The sequence below is a fragment of the Oncorhynchus mykiss genome, chromosome 7 (assembly GCF_057628025.1).
Source record: "Oncorhynchus mykiss isolate SJ-2025 chromosome 7, ASM5762802v1, whole genome shotgun sequence".
NCBI lineage: Eukaryota > Metazoa > Chordata > Actinopteri > Salmoniformes > Salmonidae > Oncorhynchus > Oncorhynchus mykiss.
The window spans coordinates 20,266,284-20,287,989 of record NC_143028.1 but is presented as its reverse complement, the minus strand read 5'-3'; the positions used below and the strand labels follow the sequence as shown (position 1 = coordinate 20,287,989).

The window sequence follows — 21,706 nt, the reverse complement described above, 5'->3', positions numbered from 1 at the left end:
GGATTGGTTTTCATTTGTCATTTATGTCTGTATCGCTGTCCACGTGGTCCACTTTGACAGACAGTATGTAATGTGAGTTGTCAACATTGTGAGATGAATAGCTCAGTCTTGGCACGCGCGCACACACACACACCCTAGAAAGCAATATGCCATTTGAGCTCATCTAGGGAACTGCAAAGGCGCTGATCTGCATGTGTGGTGTCAAGCAAGGCGACATTAACCTGGTCACAGATTTGTTTGGGCTGTCTTACCAATTCACACAGTCTTTGTCAAAACTGCACAAATAGATCTGGGACCAGGCTAAGGCACTATCACCTAAGCCATCATCTTTTGGAATCTCAATTGTATTTCTTTCATTCGTCACATCTTCGTCTCCTCAAAAATGCAGTGGAGCAGAATATATGGGGTTCCTACCCTGTGGGCTGTATTCACAAAGCAATTCAGAGAAGGACTGCTAATCAAGGATCAGGTTTCACCTCTTATTGTCATCTAACTGCTAAGGACCCTGGGACTAAACACCTCCCTCTGCAACTGGATCCTGGACTTCCTGACGGGACGCCCCCAGGTGGTAAAGGTAGATAACAACACATCTGTCACGCTGATCCTCAAAACAGGGGCCCCTTGGGTGCGTGCTCAATCCCCTCTACTCCCTGTTCACTCACGACTGCATGGACTGAGCACGACCCCATTCTCATCATCGGGGCTGTAGTGGAGCAGGTTGAGAGCTTAAAGTTCCTTGGTGTCCACATCACCAACAAACTGTCCTGGTCCAAACACACCAAGACAGTTGTGAAGAGGGCACGATAAAGCCCTCTCAGGAGACTGAAAAGATTTGGCATGGGTCCTCAGATCCTCAAAAGGTTCTACAGCTGCACCATCGAGAGCATCCTAACTGGTTGCATCACTGCCAGGTATGGTAACTGCTCGGCCTCTGACCGCAAGGCACTACAGAGGGTAGTGCGTACAGCCTAGTACATCACTGGGGCCAAGCTTCCTGCCATCCAGGACCTCTATACCAGGCGGTGTTGGAGGAAGGCCCTAAAAATTGTCAAAGACTCCAGTCACCATAGTCATAGACTGTTCTCCTCGCTACCACAGGGCAAGCGGTACCGGAGAGCCAACTAGGTAGAAAAGGCTTCTAAACAGCTTCTACCCCCAAGCCATAAGACTCCTGAACAGCTAATCAAATGGCTACCCAGACCCCTCTTACGCTGCTGCTACTCTCTGTTTATTATCTATGCATAGTCACTTTAAGTCATACATATTACCTCAATTTGCTCGACTAACCGGTGTCCCCGCACATTGACTCTGTACCGGCACCCCTTTTATATAGCCTCGCTATTGTTATTTTACTGCTGCGGTTTAATTATTTGTTACTTTTATTTTCTATTTTTTTACCTAACACTTAATTTTCTTAAACTTCTTAAAGCATTGGTTGGTTAAGGGCTTGGTAAGTAACCCTTTCACTTTAAGGTTGTATTCGGTGCATGTGACAGACGATTTGATTTGATTTGATTTTAAAAGGCTAAACTTGATCCTAGATTAGCACTCCTACTCTGAGACTCTTTGTGAACGTGAGCCCCAATCTTCTCCAATGTGTTCTGAGAAGGAGAGTGGATGTGAGGAATCAAGGAAACACTATAAAAATGCCATTTTCCCAGCAACAACTTTGCGCAACATAGTGTACTTCACCTCATTTCCTTTCATTGCTGCTGTCCTCAAGCTTGTGCAAATAATGAACAAGACAATGCCAATGGGAACAGGAAGCCATTACAGCTGAATCAAAACAGTCAACATCGTTGCACCCATCACCACAGTCATGGCACGCCTTTCCAAACACTGCAGCACCTCTATTGCATTCTACTTCGGCACATATCTATATCACAACACAACATGTCATTTTGACTGCTGTGCCTCATGTAGTCCTAGTATGCCAAGTCTGCCTGAGCATTTCTGACACTGTGCTTCTGTGCAAAATATCAGATCAGTTACAATGCCTGGCAAAATGTTTTACACAACTCAGGAACCACATCAACAACACACTGTAATCGTCCCAAAATCCACACAGAAACTATGCAGAATATGTCAGAGAGGAATGTACCCACCCCTCTTCTGCCTGCGCCTCTCCCCTCACCACCGCCCCCATCCCCTTGGCCCTCTGCATACCACTTGAGACTCCTGCTCCTAATATAGACCCAACTGGTTTGTGGGATAGGCGTGGGGAGAGGAGCCTGCGTGTAGCAGGACCTAGCGTTTTGTTGTTGGGTGCGTAGTGCCCAACTCTTTCATGGAGAGAATACTTATATGGCAGGTAGGTCATGGAACAGTTGGCCGGATTTGTGTTTGAGAAGTGTGTGTAGGACGTAAACATGTAGGACTACAAGGAATAAAGCTGGGGTAGAAAAGTATATTGGATTGTAAAACAGCGTTTTTGGTTTAGAGCTTAGTTCACCTTGATCCTGAGTGTTTTTCCCTCGAAGGTTCATTCCAGCAGATTTTAGAGCACTATTATCAAGGTGTTATGGAGTGATTCAGCTTGTTGGTGTATTTTTCTGTTGGTCGAGATCTCGTTTCAAGAGATGCGTGAACAGTGGTTGTTTCGGTCGAGGGCGTGGTCAAGTGCCTCCCTGACGAGACCCCCGGAGACCGTCATCGATCGCATCATTAAGGCTGAGGTTAGTGTCCCACTCTGCTCCTCCCCCCAGGGTTGTGTCCATAAGGCACCAAATGGAAGAAAACAGGCTGCAACAGGGAGGGACTAGCTGAACGTGTATGATCCAGGTCATGTCCTCTGTCACAGTGGCCCTGCCTCTCCACTCCACCTATGAGTTTGTTTTAAAAATACATGAAAGTAATGGGTTATGCCATGCTGTAACATTTCACTCTATTAGCCCACACAATGAAATATAAATAGAGTTATGAAGGTTTGTGACATTAGGCCACTAGTATTTGTATGTATTTCAATGTATTAACTGTAGACTGTATAGGTTATAGCCCTCTGTTTCTTACTGCTCTGCTCTACTCTACTTAACTACCGGTACGCCCTTGTTGTGTAACCACGGCCAACCATTTTCCGCCACACACTCCCATCCTGCCCCATCCTCTCCCCATTCTGCCCCAATTTTCTCCCCATTCTACCCCATCCTGCCCCAATCCACTAACCATCCTCTCCCCATACTGTCCTCATCCTGTCCCCATCCTCTCCCAATCGTGCCCTCCATCCTCTCTCCATCCTGTCCCCGTCTTACCCCCCATCCTGCCCCATTGCTCTCTCCATCCTCCCCCCCCCCCCCCCCCCTTCAACTCCTCATCCTGTTCCCATCCTTTCCCCTCAGGTCCATCGGCTGGTCCTGGTAGACAAAGAGGACGTGTGCAGGGGGATCATCTCTCTCTCCGACCTGCTCCAGGCCGTGGTGTTAACCCCGGCAGGTAATGACACCCTTTTAGCCTCAAAACACCTGTGGGAGTCAGGCCCTCTTGCCCTACCTCCATCTTCCACCGCCTCTAGCCCCACCTCCCCGGCCCAGGTAGGTACACCCTTTTTCTCTCCTCTCCCCAATCCCCCCAGCTCACTGACTGCCCCCCCCCCCCCCCCCCACACACACACAACAGCTGCTGCTGCTATACATTGCCCCCTGTTTCTCTGAGCTTCAGCCACGTATCAACCCCGAAGCACCAACATGCAAGTGGGCACACACGCACATGCACACACACACACATGCACACACACACACACACATGCACACACACACAAAGGGTGATGATGATCTGACCTATCGTTCCCTGCTTGCCTGATGCATGGGTGCGCAGGATAAATCCAATGATGTTCAGAAGGAGTGGAATCTTGAAGATTCCAAGCCTTTGTGGTTGACATTCTATGGACTAGCTGTAGCTTAAAGTTACAGTATGGCACTAGAGGAATGTGGTGATGTATCTGCATAAAGATTTGATGATATCCAATTTGATCTGTGTGCCAAATGGCACCCTATCCCGTGTAGTGTAGTGTACTACTTTTGACCATTGTCCATAGGGCTCAGGTTGAAAAGTAAAAAAAAATATCCTGGCTTGTGCATAGGAGCACGAGCCTATCTCCTGTTTCTGTAGCGTGAGGCAGCTTGATAGACAAGTACAGCCCCTGGACAGGACACTAGTCTATCTCAGGTCAGTAGTGCACTATATATAGGTAATAGGGTGCCATTTGGGATGCGCCCGTGTTGTACATTTGCATCTCTCAGATTGGTTTGTGTCTATGGCAAGGATCTGTATGGAGCGTATTATCTACATTTATGCTCATATAATGCACACAACCTTTTTTTAATCATATGCTTTGGTTATAATCATTCCAATCTTTGATCATATTGCATCTCCACTGTTGTTTTTTCTTTTCCAGAGATTTCAAGCAAATCAAACTGAGAACAATGTGAAGTGGATGAAAAGGGAGACCGTTTTCAAAATGTCATCGTACTGCTGTGGAGAGAAACATAATCCGTAACAATCAACTGTATCAGTTGAGTTCAATAAAACACAATTGTCCTTAGTTGCATTTGATCAAATTGATGATGTAAGTTTGTGTTACTTTGTGTTGCGCTGAATTTGTGCTTTATTAAACATGTTCTAATCAATTTTACTTGTTTTTTTATAATGGACTTGCACAATGGATTTCACTGTTTTATGTAAGCTTTTCGGGGTAAGAAGTGGAGAAAGAAATATAAATGGTATTTTATGAAACAGTGGATAGCAGTATCCAATTTATCCAGCAGATGTCAGTAAATAGCTATTGTTTTCGAGAAACCAAGAGGGCAGTAAACAAGGAAGCACGTGACATGCTGAGCCAGTAAACTGTGTGTCCACTAGATCGCATAGCTACAAAGTAAAAAATGGCTGCATAGTAAGAATTAATGAAAAACACATTTTTCGTTTTGGTCTTAAATTAAGGTTAGGCATAAGATTGCCAGGGTGGTTGGGGTTAAGTTTAAAATCACATTTGAAGAAGAGCGATAGTAGAAATGGGCGGGGTTTATGACTTTGTGGCTGTGGTAACTAGTGACGAGCAGTAACATCGGGGTCCTACTTTTTTTTTGGGTTAACAGTGACGGGCCTGCGTGGATCTATCCGCCTATCCATACCCCGTGATCACCAAAACAACATAACAAAGTGGGGGGGAAAAAATGGCGAGCGGAGAGGAGGCTAGACGCCCCTCGGTTTCTTCCTCTGCCGTCCTCGAGGACCTGTTCCCTGCCGGAGGATCAGAGCCAGTATGTGGGGACGAGAACCCTGAGCTTGTGCAACTGCGAGAGCGTCTCCAAGGCTGGCTATCGCAATATGAGCCGTTGCTGTTATGGGTGCAGAGGCTGCTTGTTTGGGAAAGGCCGCTCTACAGCATCTTTGTTGCGCTCACGCTGAACACCTTGTTCTGGTAATGCTAAAATCATTAGTAAGAATCACTCATGTCATCGGTGATGTTGCCCTGGAATGGGAAGATGCACTGTCGCGACTGTTTTAGCTTGGCGGTAGTAACGCCAGCTAGCTACTTGCTGTAGTGTGGCTAGATTGAATGACAGCGAGACATCGATAATCCCTCGGACGACAGCGACGCTAGCTCGCTGGCTAATTAGCTATTTAATGCTGTCAGTTGGTAGTTTGGCATGCCAAAATGTACCCTGCCTAGTATCAATTAAATGAATAACGTTTAGCCAAATGCCGTACATTAGCTACAAGTTAGCTATCTTTGAAATAGCAGTACCTAGTTGACAGCTGTCTAATCTAGCTATCTTGCTAACAAGACGTTTTGGAGCGTTCGGATAGAAATGTGTAAATGTAGAACAAACATGCCTCTCCGATATGTAGACCAAGGAATCATGAAAGGCTCTATTCATGGCATTTATATCTGCAACGTTTGACAACTGAACGTGGCCAAGTTGACAGTTCTGTTTCATGTATTGTCCTGAACCAGGACAGGGGGCTAGCTGACAGTCTATTCACTCCTGTGGCTAGCTAGCTACTTAACGTTAGCAAATAGCTAGGAACATTTTAAAATGGCATGGGTTGTTTTCATGTGTGTTTTACAGGCTTCTGTCTTCGACGTCCCTGCGTCCTCTCTTCCTCCTGAGTCTTTCCATTCTAGGGCTCATGCAGCTGGAGAGATGGAAGCATAAATTACCTCTTACAACCGGTAAGGAAGTTCATAGTAGGTGCATGCATGCATTACTCTTGCAACACCCACCCCTGACTCTGGGGTCAGTGTGAAGTCTGAAATGCTGGTACAGGTCACGCTTTGATAAGATGGTTGAATGTTGTGGATTTAGATTTGATTTTACATGTCATTGTTCTGATGACTTTGATTCCCAAGGCTATTCTATGAAGTCTAAAATGTATTGTTGATGATGTTGGACTTAGATGGAAAAAATCTCTCCTGTCTACTCTCTCCGCTACAGTTCAGTATCCTGAGGCCAACCCACTGGAAAGGTACACCTCTTGACTCAATTAAAGGTCCAATGCAGCTGTTTTTAATCTGTATCAAATCATTTCTGGGTAACAATTAAGTACCTTAATGTGATTGTTTTAAATTTGAAATAGTACAAAAATAAACAAATGTCTTTTTAGCAAAGAGCAATTAATCAACAAAAATGTAGCTAGGACTGTCTGGGAGTGGTCTGAGTGGGGAGGGGAAATGTAACATTAGTAGTTGTTGGCAGAGAGGTTTGGAACTCTTTCTTATTGGTGTATTCATTCATTTACTGCATGGAGATGTCACCATTGAAGGCCAAAACTCCATCCCACCAAAATAGGCTGAAATTTCAGGCAGTCTTTTCAAACGGCTCTTACACTAAAAGGGCATTATCATCATTTGCACAATTTCACAGTATTATTCCAACCTCATAGTGTGGAAATGTGTGTGTATATAAAACACAGGAAAATCACGATTTTTGACTGCACTGGGCCTTTAAACACATCCTACTCCACCCTGCTCCTATAACACCTTCAAGCACTTTACTGTTATAGTGACTCATGTGATTATTCAGGCGTTTTCCCTACTTGTTTGGTGCTCTGTACCTGTCAATAGCACCAGGGCACATATTTATAAAGAGTTGTAGAAGAGCTGATCTAGGATCAGGCTCACCCTATCTATTATAAGCACTCCTACTCTGAGACGCTTGAAGCTTTTTAGGTCTGGCTTAGTACTGCTTGTGTTCATTTGTTCATCCCACGGTCTCTTTCTCTGACTGCAGAGAGGCCATGAGTGTGCAACCCCGGCTCCTCAGCATTCCAGAGCTCAGCCACCACCTGGTGGAGAGCTACCTCTACTGCTGCCTCTACGTCCAGGAGATGCTGCAGTACAAAAGGCAGAACCACGGAAAGGTATGTTGGGTTTGATGGCGGCTCAGTGGGTCAGAGCTCATTGCCTCCAACATCGGGGTTGTGGGTTCGATTCCCACGTTGGCCGCATATACGGATTGTGTCATTTGGTATCTGTAGGTTGAAGTGTATTAAAGCAACGGCTAAATTACCATATTGTTGTTTGAGTGCCTCTCATGATTTATCAAAACATTAAATTGCTTGAGTTGCATATATTTTTTGTATATCTGAAGGAGGCTGGTGGGAGGAGCTGTAGGAGGACGAGTTCATTAATGGCTGGAATGGAATTTATGGAACGTAGTAAAACGTGATTTCCATATGTTATACCGTTGCATGAATCCCATTCCAGCCATTACAACGAGCCTCCCCCTATAGCTCCTCCCACCATCCTCCTCTGGTCTGAAGAGGTATTTGCTGATGCTGAAGTAGTCGTCCCTCCCCTACACTAGTTTCAGCCAACTTGCAGGTTTAATGGCACTGCGTCTCCTTTCTCCCTCCAGTTCTGTGCTATGATGTGCTCTGGTTGTTCTGTGCTCGCCGTGGTGGGACACTACGTACCAGGAATCATGATATCCTATATCATCGGTGAGCTGCCTTGCGTTTTCAATCCTTTTCCCTTGTTTTTCACAAAGCCAACCAACCAGTATGCCAATGGGTGTGGTTGTCTGTAAGAAAAGCAGTGCTACTGCATAACAATTGCCAACCAAAGTTATTGCCAATAACTTCTAAATGCAACCTTCATACCATCATTTATAGTGTTGCCATTCCCCAACCTAGAACTGTATTGTGATTTGGCCATGAACGTCACGTTCAGTATTCCAGGGTCGTAGTCAATAGTGCACACAGTAGCCAGACATTTGCAACGTTGTAGCGTTCGGAGTAAATGGTTTCCGTTGCAAATGTTTTGCTACGGTGTTCACTAATGAATACGACCCTGAATATATCCCTTTCTCTGGTTTACACTGAATATTGGGTGCATTCCAAATGGTACCCTATTCCCTATATAGTGCACTACTTTTGACCAGAACGCTATGAGCTCTGATCAAACGTAGTGCACTATGTAGGCAAAAGGGTGCCATTTCGGATGCTGCACTTGTCATCGTGAGTCAAAAGCCATTGAAGTGCCACGTTGGGGTTGTTTTTTTGTCCTGTGCCCAGCGCTGAGTGTGTTGGTGTGGCCTCTGGTGGTGTACCACGAGCTGATCCAGCGGATGTACACGGGCCTGGAGCCCATCCTGATGAAACTGGACTACAGTATGAAGGGAGACACGCAGCACCACAAGCACGATAAGAGGAGTGAGTTTACATTGTGTGTGTGGGTGTGTGTGTGTGCCCTCCGCCATTCATCACCTGGTCCCCTCTCTGTCTGTGAACACTGAACGTCAGGGTTGCCTGGTGTTAGATTCTAATTCCCAGAGTAAAACACTCAACAGACATGATGAAAGCTTAACCAAGTTTATTCTGCCCCGAGGGTCAATATTGCTGCATTCAGACAAAAAAAACATGTTCACACAAGCACGGATATTTAACCGTTCCTCATAGGTGGAGTCTCCTCCTACGCGTCTGTACAAACATAATTATTTACTGCTAGGCATGACACAAGTGCTACAGGCCATGAACTTTTATTTCTCCCTTAAGGTGACCTGACCCCCCCCATCACTAATCCATGGCTCTCTCCCCTTATCAATGCCTGCCACATGTAATCGATCCCTGCACTCAACACATTCCAAGCTTAGTTGCACACAATATATACCTTCCTCCTATAACCCTTAACTTCTGGTGTAGACCCTCTAAACCTCAGAACTCCATCAGTGACATGAATAAGTGTATTTCCTATTCTCAGAACCCAACACTGGGAAATCGTTCTCCTCCCGGGTTTGTGCCACTAGTGTGGCAGCTGGAGCAAATTTATTTTCAGACATGTAAGGATTTGGGGTTTCCACGGATCCTTAAAGGTCTTAAATTGGTCTTTAAAAAATGCAACAGAGATGACTACAGTGTTTCTGTTATATTGTGCAGCTGCTTAATTGTTGCCACCGCGGGAAAAACAAACACAATTGAACTTCAAATAATACTCTTTCAAGACCTATCCACAAGTTGACCTCCGTGAGTCGCGTTGTTGCCAGAGAGAGCAAGGTACCCTATGCCATTTGATAGACAACACTAACTAGAGCTGGGACGATAAACCGAAAATTACAGACGCCCTCCTTTTACTGAATTTTGCTTATGTTTGTAATTTCTTTGATTAGGCTACACAACAGTCCTGCTGATTTTTATTTTTATTTTATTCGCGGGTGGGGTCTAAAACCATTATTTGATTAACCTGCTTCCTGCAATGAAAGTATCTGTCCTGTCCCTGTTTCGCTGCTGGCTCTCACTCCCGCTCCCCTCTTTGCACACAAGGTGAAGGGAGAGATGTATTATGATAAGTGCAAGCATACTGAAAGTTGAGCTACATTTCGAAATATAATTGCGTGAAAGACAGTTTTTCCAACAACTACTGTTACTGTTAAGAGTCAGCTTTATTTGAGGAACAATTATTTTGGAACTGTCAATATAAAGGAGGGGGAAAAACACTTTATAAACGCAGTATGTAATTGAGATGATTCGCCAACGGAGCGGAGCGCACCATTTGTGATGAATGCATCAAGTAGGCTACCAATGAAACGTTTTTGTAGGACATTACAATTACTGTTAGATCAATTGCACGGCTAAAGAAACAATATCATATTTAGATTTAGCAATCTAACTAATGTGTTTTGCGTTCCCACTTCCTCAGTTGGTAAATTATGTAGCATAGTCTATCACCAAGGCCAATATACAGGAACATTCACCTCTAAAGAGACAAAAAAAACATATCTAATTATTCTGGATCCTATTTTAAAAAATTGCACATCAAAATATCCATCATGCACTCCATGAATATGTTAGATGAAATGGCGTACTTCTTTACTTGCCACTAGAAAGTCCGTCTAGAGCCCTCCCACTTAGCTACCTTAGCTCAAACCATTGGATACCTGATTCATTTCACGAGGGAGTTATTTTCTTCACCTTTTTGGTTTTATTCTGTTATAGCATAATACCTCCAGAAGAGCTACTGTGTGTCAAGACATTTGTTCCAGCCCCACTCTAACAAACCAGATTCTACAAAGCAACCTTGTTAAGCTGACTCGGGTGTGTTTGAACAGTGCTGGCTCAAAAGCCTGCACGCCCAGTGGCCTTTCTCTGGTTGACCATGTGTTTTATATAGTAACAGTGCTGTGTATTTGACCTTTTGTAAGGCATTTTTTGAATCATTATGGTATTGAGTATCAATATACTAAGCTTGTGTTGAAATTGAAGCCAAAATTCTGGAGACTTAGTTAATGATTAGCCCATTGGGGTAGCCTAACAAATGCAGATGGGCAACCCCATGCTTCAGCCATCTCGTCTAGCCAGTAGCCACTAAACTTCTACATTCGTCAGGATTGTTGCTGAAAGAGCATGCCTGCCTGATAATGAGCCACCTTTGAAAGAGACAGCCCTAAAAATACGACTGTTGCCAACATGCGCTCATTTCTGGAGAAGAATATTAGCTGGTGTGGCGCACGCAGACCTCAATTTGTATTAAATTGTACGCCAAGTGACATTTTAAATGTCTTAAGGCTTAAATTCAGCTTCTTGGATCCTGCAGTTACCCTTTAAACGGTGTGTGTGTGTTGCAGAGGTGAAGAAGGAGGTGGAGGAAGGGGATGAGCCCAGGGCTGAGACAGAGAGCGAGAGCGAGGAGGAGCTATCCTGCTTTGCCCCGATGGTAAGCACCACGCCGTCTGCCATCTTGCACAAGGATCATGTGTTTGTATGGACATATTTACCTATACTTGTGAGGACCAGAACAAAAATTGGATCAACTGGGAACATTTTGTCGGCCCCCACAAGGGAGAAAGGCTATTTCTAGGGGGCTACGGTTAGAATTAGGGTTGGGGGGGCAATGTTCCCTCAAATGTTGTCACTGAGCAAATTTCAGGTCTGCTGAGCGCAAACTTGAATGTTGTGAAAATTCTGTGCAACTTCCAGTGCACATTTACTGTGAACACTGAGGCTGTACCCGCTTTAAGTTAGTTTTTTTAACAGTGGCCAAGTACACTACTATGGCTATTTTAGCATAATATAGTCTTACCAGAGTGGCCTACCACCGAAAACAATGGAGAAAATGCTTCCCATAACATTTTAACATGGAAATAGCTGTTCTATCATTCAATCTACATTAGCAGCCTACATTCCATGAGACTTGTCAAATAATTTTGCTGATTCAATGGTTTGGCTGATTCAAAATTAGACACGTGTTGCATCCTAATAATCTTTCCTTTTTCCCTAGCAATATACACATGTTCACTTCCCCTTGTGGATCTGAAAGGAAATTAACGTTAATGAAAACTCCCTCTAGCCCATGCCTATAAATCTAATGCTTTTAAATATGTCTGGAATAGAACAAGCGCACACTTCAGGAGGAATGAGGGATTATTTGTACTCAACCAAGATATTCCCCTCAATGAAAGGCAAAATATTAGTTTTTTTAGTTTTTTACAGAATGTGGTTTAATTCATGTTTGATTGTTGACATTTTCTCACAATTGAGAGGATAAGAAAATATTATGGCTTGACTTTGTAATAACCTGATTGGGCTCTAGAATGGGTTCTGTCGAGAGCCTTTCACTAAAGAACAATGGTGATGTCATTGGTCAGGTGGATGCAAAGACCACCGCCCTGGCAATGGCCATCACTGACTCGGAGCTGTCTGACGAGGAAGCATCCATTTTGGAGAGTGGGGGGTTTTCCGTATCCAGAGCTACCACCCCACAGCTCACAGACGTCTGTGAAGGTAGGTGCCCAAGCACAGCAGGCCCTTCCTCCAAAGTATCTGTTCTGTGCAACTTGGATTCAAAAGAAAAATAATGGTGTGTGTTCATTAGTGCAAACCGAAGCAAAAATGTTTTGCCCCATTTAAAACAAATGCTCGCCTAGCGTGTTATTGTCGGTCAATCAAAGCCGCACCACAGTCAGAGGCTTCATGTGTATAGCAAGTGAAGTGGGAGATTTCTATTCAATGCAAAATGGAATTGGGCTACAGTGATCAACCAACTGGTAGGCTGTCGTTTCATATGAATGGAGTTGTTGTACACAAGGATGCCTCAATAAGCCTTGCTACTTTAGCTAGTTAGCTGGCTAATTTAGCTGGCTACTGTAGCTAATTTCTTTACAAAGATTAGATGCGGTCAAGACGGACACTAGCAGATGGTATGATAGATAACCTATGGCAGCAACAAGTGTGTCTAACTAGCTTGTGTCGGTTTGCCAACTTTCTCTCTCTCTCTCTCTCCCTCCTCCATGCCCCACACACAGACTGTCACACACACCGGCCCCTGCTCCCCTATCGCCCCTCCCCCACCCGTCCAAGCAGAGCGCAGTGCACCGGCTCTCAAGTTACGCAAGCAGGTCTCCATTGAAGTTTAAAAAATAATACTCTTTAAAACCATGTATTTAGACTATCTGAAAAATATATATTATTCTAATCGTGAAGCCATTTCAAATGCCCGTCCCTAGCATATAACCCGATGTTAAACATACAGTTGAAGTCGGAAGTTTACATACACTTAGGTTGGAGTCATTAAAACTCGTTTTTCAACCACTCCACACATTTCTTGTTAACAAACTATAGTTTTGGCAAGTCGGTTAGGACATCTACTTTGTGCATGACACAAGTAATTTTTCCAACAATTGTTTACAGACAGATTATTTCACTATCACAATTCCAGTGGGTCAGAAGTTTACATACACTAAGTTGACTGTGTCTTTAAACAGCTTGGATTATGTCATGGCTTTAGAAGCTTCTGATAGGCTAATTGACATAATTTGAGTCAATTGGAGGTGGTGTACCTGTGGATGTATTTCAAGGCCTACCTTCAAACTCAATGCCTCTAAGCACGGGGATGGCAGCATCATGTTGTGGGGGTGCGTTGCTGCAGGAGGGACTGGTGCCCTTCACAAAATAGATGGCTTCATGAGGATGGAAAATTATGTGGATATATTGAAGCAACATCTCAAGACATCAGTCATGAAGTTAAAGCTTGGTTGCAAATGGGTCTTCCAAATGGGCAATGTGACCCCAAGCATACTTCCAAAGTTGTGGCAAAATGGCTTAAGGACAACAAAGTCAAGGTATTGGAGTGGCCATCGCAAAGCCCTGACCTCAATCCTATAGAATTGTCAGGAGGAATGGGCCAAAATTCACCCAGCTTGTGGAATGCTACCCAGAACGTTTGACCCAAGTTAAACAATTTAAAGACAATGCTACCAAATACTAATTGAATGTAAATCATTTTCTCTACTATTATTCTGATGTTTCACATTCTTAAAATGCAGTGGTGATCCTAACTGACCTAAAACAGGGATTTTTTTTACTAGGATTAAATGTCAGGAATTGTGAAAAACTGAGTTTAAATGTACTTGGCTAAGGTGTATGTTAACTTCAGACTTCAACTGTATGCTGTTGACTCCTTCCTCATTCACTATATATCAGAATTACATTTTCACTGTATATTAAACGGCTACTCAGCGACATGGCGTTACCACAAGCAGGATATTGTAGATATTCACTCGCAAAAAATATCTTGCCATGTGCAGGCGAGCTTCAAGCTGCTGCAATGTGACAGCTGCTGGACCAAAACGGCAGAGAAGTTCAGCCTTGCGATTCACATTCTTAGAAGTCAACCCAATATTGCGATTTACTTCATGCATTGCTGACTACCTTTAACCCCATCCTCTCTCTCTCTCTCTCTCTCTCTCTCCCCTGTGACTGTTTAGACCTGGACCAGCAGAGTGTGCACAGTGACCCAGAGGAGGCCTTCCTAAGGGACCTACCTGAATTCCCCTCGATTGACGAGTTCCCCATCGAGCACAGCCTCCTCCACTTCCCATTGCGTGGTCAGGGCCAAGGGGACGGGGCCGCGGCTGGGGGAAGAGAGCCCTCGGAGGGGGAGCCCATGAGCCCCGCCAGCCTCCTCATCCAGCACCTGGCCTCCCCGCTCCACTTTGTCAACACACACTTCAACGGACATGGACGGCCGCCAGGTGGGGACCAGGGACCACTGCTGGGTGCTGGGAGAGCGGAGGTGGTGGTGCATGGGGGGGAAGGGGAATCCCAGGCCCCAAGGCCGTCACTGGAAGCCCTGAGTGAGGAGATCGTGAACACGGCAATCTCCACCGTGGTACAGAACACACTGTCGGCCCTGCTACACTCCACCGAGGCAAGTAAGGGCCCATCCATCGCAGATTTCCTGCCCACCGACATGCCCCCCAGCGCCCTGGAAAGCCCCACCGCCCCTGTCGCCGAGACAGAGGAGGCAGAAAAGGACCAGGATGTGGTCGCTGCAGAGTCTGAGAGGAGTGCCGAGGAGATGCCGGACGACATGTTTGTACCGACCGAGGACGAGGACTTTGAGCTTCTGGACCAAAGTGAACTGGAGCAGATGGACGAGGGTCTGCTGGGTCTTCTCAGTCCTGATGGACAGGGGGTAGTGGGAGTGGCCTCTCCCGCAGACACACACCCATCTCCGACGCACCAACCGGAATCCTTCTAGCGTCCTCATCACCGCTCATACCCTACTGTTTTTGTTTTACGTAGATATACATTATACAGATATATATGTACACTTATCAAAGTGTCTGTGGTTAGTGGCAGTTGGTTAGTGATTGAGATCACTGTGGTTAATTCTGCCTCCACACGATCACTGTGGTTGAGTCCAAATGGCACTTTATTCCCTTTATAGTGCCCTACTTTTTACCAGGGCCCATAGGGCTCTGGTCAAAAGTTGTGCACTATAGCTGGAATAGGGTACCATTTGGGATTAAACTTGTTTCTTGAGGCTTGGGCTTGATGGTGCCTGTGTTTGACAGGCTTTTATTGCTTTTAACCAAGGGAACAAGCCATCTGAGATTTGGGAGCTACTAGTAATATGTTTGGGTGGCAGGAGAAGGGTTTGGTGGAACCTCGTCCCAGATTTGTTTCTGCTGTATCTTGTAATGCCAAATGGAGTTGGGTACATTACAGCACAATCTGCAATGGGTCCAGATCCACAGCCACCCTTCTTGAAGGAAATTATTAACAGATTATATGTAGATGGATTCTTTGAGAGAAAGAAAAGGTTTTTGTTTTGATTATATTAATATATATGATAAATTATTTTTATTTAATGGTCAGTTTAATGGAAATCTATTGTCGTCATATGGGAATTTGAAAGTAATAAAGATTCTCTATGGCCAGTAACCCAAGTTGATTCTACAATCAGTATTGGATTTAGATCATTAGCGAAACACACGTTCTCATGTAGGCACAAATACGTACGTTTGGGAGTTTCATTGAAGGTAGTTTATTAACCAGCAACCCCTGAAGTAAGTTCAGCACTCAATTGTGAAATCTCCCAAACAAAACTTAGTCTGAAGTTATTAGCCATACACAAAGGAGTTATGCCATCTATTTTAACTGTCTATTAAAATGACATTTCGGGTGTATTGGACATTGTAGGCACAAATACGTATGTTTGGGAGTTTTATTGAAGGCAATTTAATGACCAGCAAGCCCCTCAAGTAAGTTCCACACTCAGAGAAATTGTGAAATCTCAAACAATAATTTACAATAGATCTTTGAATTTTAGTGTGTATTTTTTTTAAATCCCCAAACCAGGTGATGGTAAAAAAAAATCTTTACCCATACAAAACATACTTACTGTGGTATGCTGACAACCTTTTCAATTGCTCATTGTCAACATCTCAAAGGTCTATATTTTGTTAGTTGTATTCTGTAATGGTTGTAAACGAATGCAAGTGCTATTTCACCACCACCAATTGCTTAATATGTGTACAACTTGCAAATGTTCTGGGTACTTAATACTCTTGGAAATACCAGACCTAGGGCAAAACATTTGTAACACTGTGGGAGGCAACCAGTCTGTCTTGAGACTAGGTACCTAACATCTGAAGAAGGTTCATAATGCAGGTTTTGTCATGGCAATCCCACATACAACTGCCATTCGCTATGACAAATGATTGAAAGTAATAGGAATACATGCATTGCATTATCTGTCAAAAAGGTATGTTACCTAGGTCCTATGTAACAATGATGGGAATTCTTCATTTCATAAATTGGTTACTAGTGGGAATTCAGCTCAACCAACTTAACTAGGACAGCTTTATTGCGAGTGTGCCTATCTGATCTGAATCTCAGGAGTGGGATGTACTTTAGTTTGCGCAATGGAAGATACCGTTGCACGTAGAAACTAATATGTAGATGCAAATTAATGTGAGGTAGAAAATGGCGTCCACCAATGTCTAGCCTAAAGTTCCCCAACCCAAGTTGTCCCTGTGCACTGTATTGTAATTTTGACCAACCTTTTTCCTGGCCAATGCCTTCCAAGCACTTCTGTAAAAGGTTTCCCTCAAAATGAGAGCAATTTAACATTGCATGTGAAAACCAAGCATTAAAAATGCAACTTGGAGGGAGCAAGATCTTGGACTTGTAGCAAGCATGCAATTTGTATGTTGCAGCTTAAATAGAATTTCTAGAACACTAAATTGCCCAATGAGGCAATTTAGTGTGATTTCATTTAAAAGGTCATTTGTTTTACTATAATCCCACTGTAACCAACTATAAAAAGACATTAACAAATGTGTTATAGAAATGTTTGCTTATGCTTTTACTGCTTCTTGATCTATAAAGGCACTTAACAAGAAATGTACTATTGTAAAGAAATGTATCTTGTCTCCTGTTTTTCAGAAACTACTCATCAATTTGATATTTTACATCTACAAAATAACACACATGAGTTTTGAAAATGATCAGATTTATTGCAATTACAAGAGGTTAAACACTGACAGTAGCTCTTTGTGCAATGAAAGAGAATAAAATAACGAACTGAAACAAGGGATGGAATGCAGTTGAAATTGATTTAAATCCCTTTTATCCATCTAACCCATATCCTCCTCTCCCTCCTCTTCAAACTCTCCCTCCTCCTCGGCGGTGGCATCCTGGTACTGCTGGTACTCAGACACCAGGTCGTTCATGTTGCTCTCGGCCTCGGTGAACTCCATCTCGTCCATGCCCTCTCCGGTGTACCAGTGCAGGAAGGCCTTACGGCGGAACATGGCTGTGAACTGCTCAGAGATGCGCTTAAACAGCTCCTGGATGGCCGTGCTGTTCCCGATGAAGGTAGCGGCCATCTTGAGTCCGCGGGGTGGGATGTCGCAGACTGCGGTCTTGACATTGTTGGGGATCCATTCGACAAAGTAGCTGCTGTTCTTGTTCTGCACGTTCAGCATCTGCTCGTCCACCTCCTTCATGGACATGCGGCCACGGAAGATGGCGGCCACGGTGAGGTAACGGCCATGACGGGGGTCGCAAGCGGCCATCATGTTCTTGGCATCGAACATCTGCTGAGTGAGTTCGGGCACCGTCAGCGCTCTGTACTGCTGGCTACCTCTGCTGGTGAGGGGGGCAAAGCCTGGCATGAAGAAATGCAGGCGGGGGAATGGGACCATGTTGACAGCTAGCTTACGTAGGTCGGCGTTGAGCTGGCCGGGGAAGCGCAGGCAGGTGGTGACACCACTCATGGTGGCTGACACCAGGTGGTTGAGGTCCCCGTAAGTGGGAGTCGTCAGCTTCAGGGTGCGAAAGCAGATGTCGTACAAGGCCTCGTTGTCAATGCAATAAGTCTCGTCAGTGTTCTCCACAAGCTGATGCACAGACAGGGTGGCATTGTAGGGCTCCACCACGGTGTCTGACACTTTGGGAGAGGGCACCACACTGAAGGTGTTCATGATGCGGTCAGGGTACTCCTCACGGATCTTGCTAATCAACAGGGTACCCATGCCAGAGCCCGTGCCGCCTCCAAGGGAGTGGGTGAGCTGGAAACCCTGAAGACAGTCACAGCTCTCAGCTTCCTTTCTCACCACATCCAGGACAGAGTCTACCAGCTCTGCTCCCTCAGTGTAATGACCCTTTGCCCAGTTGTTACCCGCACCACTCTGTCCTTTAAACAACAAAAAGTAACGCAATGAGATGTAGGCTAGGCATATTACTATGGTAATGTGAAATGAATTTGCAATTTCAAAGCATTCGCTCACCAAAGACAAAGTTGTCCGGTCTGAATATTTGGCCAAATGGTCCCGAGCGGACAGAGTCCATCGTGCCAGGCTCCAGATCAACTAGAATGGCACGAGGAACATACTTGCCACCTGAAATAAATGAACATACACATTATGTGTCAGTAGCTAATTTGTGACAGATTTCCATGCAAATATTGTAAAATCTGCATTAAGAAAATATGCGCGTTTACCCACTAGTGGTACATTTTCACCAAACTGACTTGTTGCGGATAAAAATCAGTGTGATAACAGTGCACAAAAACGTTTACTTTTTCACTTAAGTTTTCATATATAAATGTATATAAAAAAAAGAGTTCCATGTGTTTCCATCACATTTTCAACTCTACCGGTAGTTTAGTCAAACTGTTTCATTAAATAGCAAATGTTCCTACTCTGGTCTTTGTACATGCTCTCTAGCCAACAGCTTGCAGAGACAGTGTAGGTAGGCTAGTCTACATGATGAGATTTATGGATAAGAGTGAGAATATTTGTATTTGTCAAACAGCAGTCAAGCATCAAGTCACCAGAATTAGACCCTCTTTAATGGAAAGGAGCATCAAGATCTCATCTGTAGCCTAAAACGTCATTGTTTCTCTGAGTCGGAGACCACACACCATGTTGCGTGACTCAAAGTTTACTTCGATATTATGGTTATCTTAAATCTGGAAATCTGGTTAACCTTTTTGGGATAGGGGGCAGCATTTTCACTTTTGGATGAATACCGTGCCCAGAGTGAACTGCCTCCTACTGTCCCAGATGCTAATATATGCTTATTATTAGTACTATTGAATAGAAAACACTCAAGTTTCAAAAAATGTTTGAATGGTGTCTGAGAGTATAACAGAACTCATATGGCAGGTGAAAACCTGAGGTTTGTAGTTTTTCAAAGCGTGGCCTACCGAATACACATTGAGATATGGATAAAGTTGCACTTCCTACGGCTTCCACTATTTTAAGTACCGCTTCGTACGGTCTGACAAAGATCTAGCAGTGTCTGAATTTTTGGGTCTTTATCGTGTAGTGTGTGGTGTGTGTGGCTGGTGTTATGAGCCGATCCTGGTGACTGACCAACAGGAACACGGTTGGCACTGAGTATGCACACAATAATACAATTATTGTGAATAATTACATTAATATAATAGTTCAATTTAAACATTCAGCCTACATGCTGTGCAAGAACAATTTCCCTCATCTTTTTTTTACATGAAAGGTCTGAGTTCAGATTATTCTGAGTTTGGACATAAGGTTTATGTGAAAACTATTTCTAAGATGCATACTTTGTTTTTCTGAACTCACTTCACTGGCGCATATACAGAGGCTTGAGCTGTTGGCACATGCCCAGATCAAAATATAAAATAAACTGCTGTAGTTGATTGCAAGCCAATTGCAGAATGTGACTACAGAACAGAAGCATATCCTACAATCTGGACAGGTTGATATCAATATTTTAATTTGTTAACATCACACAGTGTGACAATGTGTTAGTTAAAGAGAACACAGCATAATTGTTTGAATACTTGACACTACTACCTGCGTAAATACACTTTAAAATCACTTCAACTAGCAACTTAATGTGTTATATTTATTCAAAATGTCACAAATTTGCTAGCTACCTATGTACATAGAGGATCATTTCCAGTTAGTTACCTGTTGCCTCATTGTAGTACACATTGATTCTCTCAAGCTGCAGATCGCTATCTCCATGGTAAGTGCCAGTTGGGTCTATTCCATGCTCATCACTGATAACCTCCCAAAACTGCAAAAGTATGATGGAGTGGTTAGTGGCACGTCAGCGGGTAAAAGTTACTCATAGCATTATAGCTAGTAAGCTAAATTTAGGCAGCCATCGACAAATTGAATGAATTTACTCTTCATATCAACCACATCTAGCGTTAGCTTGCTAACTAACAAATCGCAAATACTTTAGTTTGGACTTAACTTATGAGCAGGCTAGCGACACAAAGCTAGCTCACGAACGCTAACGTTAGTTACTTTGAAAAATGCAACTGCGTTTGCGATTCATTTAAATTAAAAAAGTGCCCTTACCTTGGCACCGATCTGATTTCCACATTGACCGGCCTGTAGATGAACAATCTCCCTCATGTTAAAATCGAGTCGACGTGTAAATTAATAAAGATCACTTGTAAACACCTGACAATAACTGTAATCTTTACTGCGCGCCTTTTTTCTAAGCGTCTAAAGTCGAGCGAGCCGTTGAAAGAGAGGGAAAAGAAAGCTTCAGCGCGCGTGAGGAGTTTGTCTTTGCATGCATTCCATTGGCTAAATCAATATTACGTCATTATCATACAAGGCAATGCTTGGGTTTGTATGTATGTATGTGTTAAAATGTATATATATATCTATATATGTCCTTATAAACCTAGCACAGGCAAAGACAGGCGGCCGCCAGCCAGTCAACGAAATGTTTTTATTTTTTACATGCAGCCAGTTGATAGCGGTGGATGGATAGATATATACAATATGTTGTATTTAAAATATATATATGTTTATTACATGCAGTGTTTACCTATGGACCATGATATAAATAGAATTGCATAATGTAGCCTACACACAACATATGTGTGAAGCCATTCCTTTTTGGACCCAATGTGAAACCGCTGCTTCACCAGAAAACTCAGCCAAACCTGTTGTTGGGCCCTTGTGCAGGGCACTGCTCTGCAGCTGACACTTTGCTTCCTATAGCCTCTTGTGTGCTTTGATCTTTGGGGGTTGGGAATGAAAGAAAAGATAGCCCACTGAGCCTCTGTCAGAGTACACATCCTATAACATATCCTTAATTGCTGACGCTATATATTGGCCATTGAGAGGCTTTGAAGCCAACGGTCAGCCATATTGGCACTCCCCAGTAGACACAGTCTTCCATAGAAATTAATTTTACAGTATTTAAATTAAATGTTAAGGACAAATTTACTTTTAACCGCCTAGTATTTTTTGTTGATGTGGTGGGGACAGTAACATTAGGGGGAAAATGCTGTCATTTTTTGTTATGTTTAAAAGTATGCATTAAGGTGCCTAATATAATAATTGTAAAAAACAAATTAAGTCATTTATAAATGCATTTATATAGCTTCCAAATATTTGTTTTATATTGGAGGAGTAGCAAGATGGCTGCGCGGTGGCTTCAATACAGCACACAGTCAGTGATCCAGGTT

General features: G+C 43.7%; 2 protein-coding genes across 3 annotated transcripts; one reads left to right on the top strand and one right to left on the bottom strand.

Annotated features, from left to right (window-relative positions):
- The first annotated feature begins 2,103 nt into the window (after nucleotides 1-2,103).
- On the top strand, nucleotides 2,104-17,313 carry retreg2 (reticulophagy regulator family member 2). Of its 2 annotated transcripts, XM_021608936.3 has the most exons (12): nucleotides 2,104-2,311; nucleotides 2,565-2,675; nucleotides 3,336-3,429; nucleotides 4,391-5,416; nucleotides 6,069-6,172; nucleotides 6,435-6,465; nucleotides 7,230-7,359; nucleotides 7,857-7,941; nucleotides 8,515-8,652; nucleotides 11,061-11,149; nucleotides 12,081-12,216; nucleotides 14,199-17,313. In XM_021608936.3, the coding sequence occupies exons 4-12, from the start codon at nucleotides 5,169-5,171 to the stop codon at nucleotides 14,972-14,974; spliced, it is 1,737 nt and encodes a 578-aa protein (XP_021464611.3). In that variant the 5' UTR covers nucleotides 2,104-2,311; nucleotides 2,565-2,675; nucleotides 3,336-3,429; nucleotides 4,391-5,168; the 3' UTR covers nucleotides 14,975-17,313. The 2 variants fall into 2 exon arrangements, with proteins under 2 accessions (XP_021464611.3, XP_090096659.1); XM_090240533.1 differs by lacking the exons at nucleotides 2,104-2,311; nucleotides 2,565-2,675; nucleotides 3,336-3,429 and having other exon boundaries at nucleotides 5,069-5,416; nucleotides 6,397-6,465.
- Nucleotides 17,217-20,758, bottom strand: LOC110527571 (tubulin beta-4B chain). Its single transcript, XM_021608939.3, has 4 exons — nucleotides 20,580-20,758; nucleotides 20,181-20,289; nucleotides 18,513-18,623; nucleotides 17,217-18,418 (listed from the first exon to the last, which is right to left on the bottom strand). The coding sequence occupies exons 1-4, from the start codon at nucleotides 20,634-20,636 to the stop codon at nucleotides 17,358-17,360; spliced, it is 1,338 nt and encodes a 445-aa protein (XP_021464614.1). The 5' UTR covers nucleotides 20,637-20,758; the 3' UTR covers nucleotides 17,217-17,357.
- Nucleotides 20,759-21,706: the final 948 nt, after the last annotated feature.